We start from the raw sequence: 3,136 nt of genomic DNA on the forward strand, positions 1-3,136 counted from the left end.
CATTTACCATTTACCATTTATTCTTGCTGGAACAAGCTCCCTTTGATTTTTTTCAAGAATTATACAAAAACAGTATTCACTTTATCACACAATTTGATTGCAAAACAAAAAAAGCCTAAAAAGATAAAAGCTGTCATATAATCAAGCATTTTAGTACCGCAACAATCCTTCCACCTAAAAAGCCAGCAAAATCCTGGATGGACTGTAGTAACCTAGAACAGGCAATCTGTATATGGGGCCTTTCGCATTTTACACGAATTTTGCAGCCATTGTTGTTTCTCCCACACACTTAAAAGACAATCTGAAACTTCACTAGATGCTACTATACACACATGTCCTTTGATTTAGTTATGTTCTATGTCAACATTACCTGTAAAACATAAAGAAAAAATGCTGATATATGATTGTACTGTTTAAAAGATAGAAAAACGTATTTAGGCTACAAAATAAACTGCATTAAATGTCAACATATACACAAGTGAAACGAGATCACGCCACCAACAATAAGCTGCACTTCCACTTTGCAACATGTGTACAACTGACCACAGAAGGTGCAACACGTTTTTATTAAGTGTACATAAATGAAACAGCATTCTACATTAACAGCAGCAGAAAGCATCACCAAAACAACCAGCAAGATACAGTATATAAATTAGTGATAGGCCGATTAATCGGGCCGATTACCTGACATTGGCCAATGGTAGTGCTCATAAGATCTGCTGGTCTCCTTGTCAGTGTGGCTGCTGTGGAACCATGTTAGCGCTCCCCTTTGTGAGTTTTGGGAATGTGCTGAAAAAGTTCCATATACAACAGTTTTCTCTGAACTGACTGTGTAAATATGTAAAATCAGTGTAGTGACCCTTTTAATACAATAATGCAGCTTTCTGTACATCCAGCCCCAGCCAGCCTGAAAGCTGTTAATTAAGAAGAAGATGTACTTTATTAATCCCCAATGGGGAAATTATTTTTTCACTTTTACTTTACACAAACAAATGTAATGCACATGCAAATGTGGAGAGATAGTGGAGTGATGGTCACGTAGGGGCACTCTGCAAGCAGTTAGGGGTTCAGTGCCTTCCTCAAGGGCACCTCTCCAGCTGCCAGTCCACACCCCATACTGTGGTCTGTGCTGGACTTGAACTAGCGACCCTCCGGTTCCCAAGCCAAGTCCCCACAGACTGAGCTACTGCTGCCCCAAGAAGAGCTACTTATCGGCTGCATTCTGTTATTGTTCAGGATTCAGAACATGTACAGGTACGGGATGGAAGACAGCGATCACATATGCATTGTTGTAAGGTTATTGAAGTGTTTTGAATGAAGCTTAGGCCCTTTTTAGACCTAAGTATTTCAGTTTACACCTGGCATTAGAATGCGTCTCCAGTGACCACTTGTGACCGGATCTCACTTCCCTGCTCTATATCCAAATAAACACAGATTTTTGTCAGTGTCCATTATTACTGCTGATCAATACGAAGATTTGCAATTCAGTGACACTCTGAACTCCTATATCAGCCCTCTATCTGCAGCCCTCCAGGAGTACTAACTATTATAACTATTGTAGGGCTACACAATATGGTAAAAACATCATATTGCAATTAATTTGAACGATATTGTGATTGCGATATGATTCATGATTAGTGTGTGAATGTACATTTTTTTCACCACAAATTTTAATTTTGACTGGAAAAAATGATGATGTGGCATTTGTTGGGCTCTGTACCAAACAAACATGTTTTCTTACATCTGGAGAACAAGATTTCTCTTTAGCACGACAGTACTCATTTACAAACCCACAGGGTAACATTTACACCTGTCAATGTGTGACAGTTTCTGTGTTTCCTTAATTCGCAGAGGCGCAACAACCTGTGAGATTTCGAGTCATCATCGATCACGACATCAAGAAGATAACTTTCCAAAATGGCCTCCCTTCATCTGTGGAGGACTTGATAAAAGTGTTTCAACAAGCGTTTTCCATCACCACAGCCATAGGTCTCCAGTACAAAGATGCTGACTTTGATGACTTCTTCACGCTTACCTCTACAAGTGATTTGAAGGATAAAGACACACTCAAAGTCGTGCACATGCCACCAGGCATAATAATGACCACGGTCCGTCAGGAACCCAACCCAGACACATCTGATGTGTCCTCTGTGGATGACATGCTCTCTGTGGACTCACAAGACAATCTGATCCCCAGTCCCCCTGTCACTGAGAGGCACAACCTCTGGCCCACCATCTTTCCCATCCCAACCTTCTCCTACAACACTGAGATGGCTCTGAGGCAAGGCAACGAGAAGTTTCTAAAAGATGGAACCCTGCTGACATCCCCCAGTGTCAAATCAGACATTCTGGAGCGTCTGGCAGAGGCCATGTTTTCCTACACAGCTTATCCCAATGACCCACAGAGGACCGCTGTTGCACAGGCACTAATAGAGAAGCATCCCTGCTTGAGGGAGCCTGGCTCTTTTAACGGATGTTACGGATGGCAGCAGAGCTTGAAGTACAAATGTGCAAACTACCGGAGCAAACTTAAAGCTCACGGAAACCCCGAACTGCTGATAAATACAATGAAACACAAGCAGGAGGGTGATAGAAAACCTGCCAAAAATATCAAGAAACCGAGGAAATCTGAGGTTAACTACCTTCCGCCACACCCAGCCGGAGAAACAGACGACAGCCTGGAGAATTTGAGACTGGAGCTCATTGAAGCAAGCAGGACAAAGGACAACGTTCAGAGGATAAATGACATGATGTCCAGAACATACAGCTGTAGAAGAAGGGAAGTGGTTGGCCAGGCCATGCATGTGACAGAATTCAAGGAGCGATGGCCTGCCCTCTTTGATCCAAAACAGGTAAATGGACAATTGATCCTCTTGTGACTGCAGGAATACATATATTGCATCTCAGTGTAGTTCAGTGGCTCTAAAACTGGAGTGAATAGCTGCTAATTAAGCTCTGCTAATTCGCTGATAAACACTAGGGATGGGCGATATGGACTAAAAAATGTATCCCAATAAAAATGACGATAAATAAACACCAATTCAGCCTAATCTTTTTGACTATAAATCTATCACCAAAATAATAATAAAGGCTACTAAACTACATCAATTAAGTTCAAGTAGTACACCTGTACTGC

The 3,136-nt window shown here is 41.6% G+C and overlaps 1 protein-coding gene across 1 annotated transcript; it reads left to right on the forward strand.

Moving 5' to 3' along the window:
* Positions 1–1,848: 1,848 nt before the first annotated feature.
* Positions 1,849–2,852, forward strand: LOC118334217 (the record flags this gene model as incomplete). The annotated part of the gene is given in 1 exon segment (XM_035670050.1): positions 1,849–2,852. A coding segment is annotated over 1 exon segment (1,004 nt), but the record flags the coding sequence as incomplete, so codon positions are not given.
* Positions 2,853–3,136: the final 284 nt, after the last annotated feature.

This window comes from Morone saxatilis, unplaced genomic scaffold, assembly GCF_004916995.1.
Source record: "Morone saxatilis isolate NCDOM2014 unplaced genomic scaffold, NCSU_SB_2.0 Contig23, whole genome shotgun sequence".
Taxonomy (NCBI): domain Eukaryota; kingdom Metazoa; phylum Chordata; class Actinopteri; family Moronidae; genus Morone; species Morone saxatilis.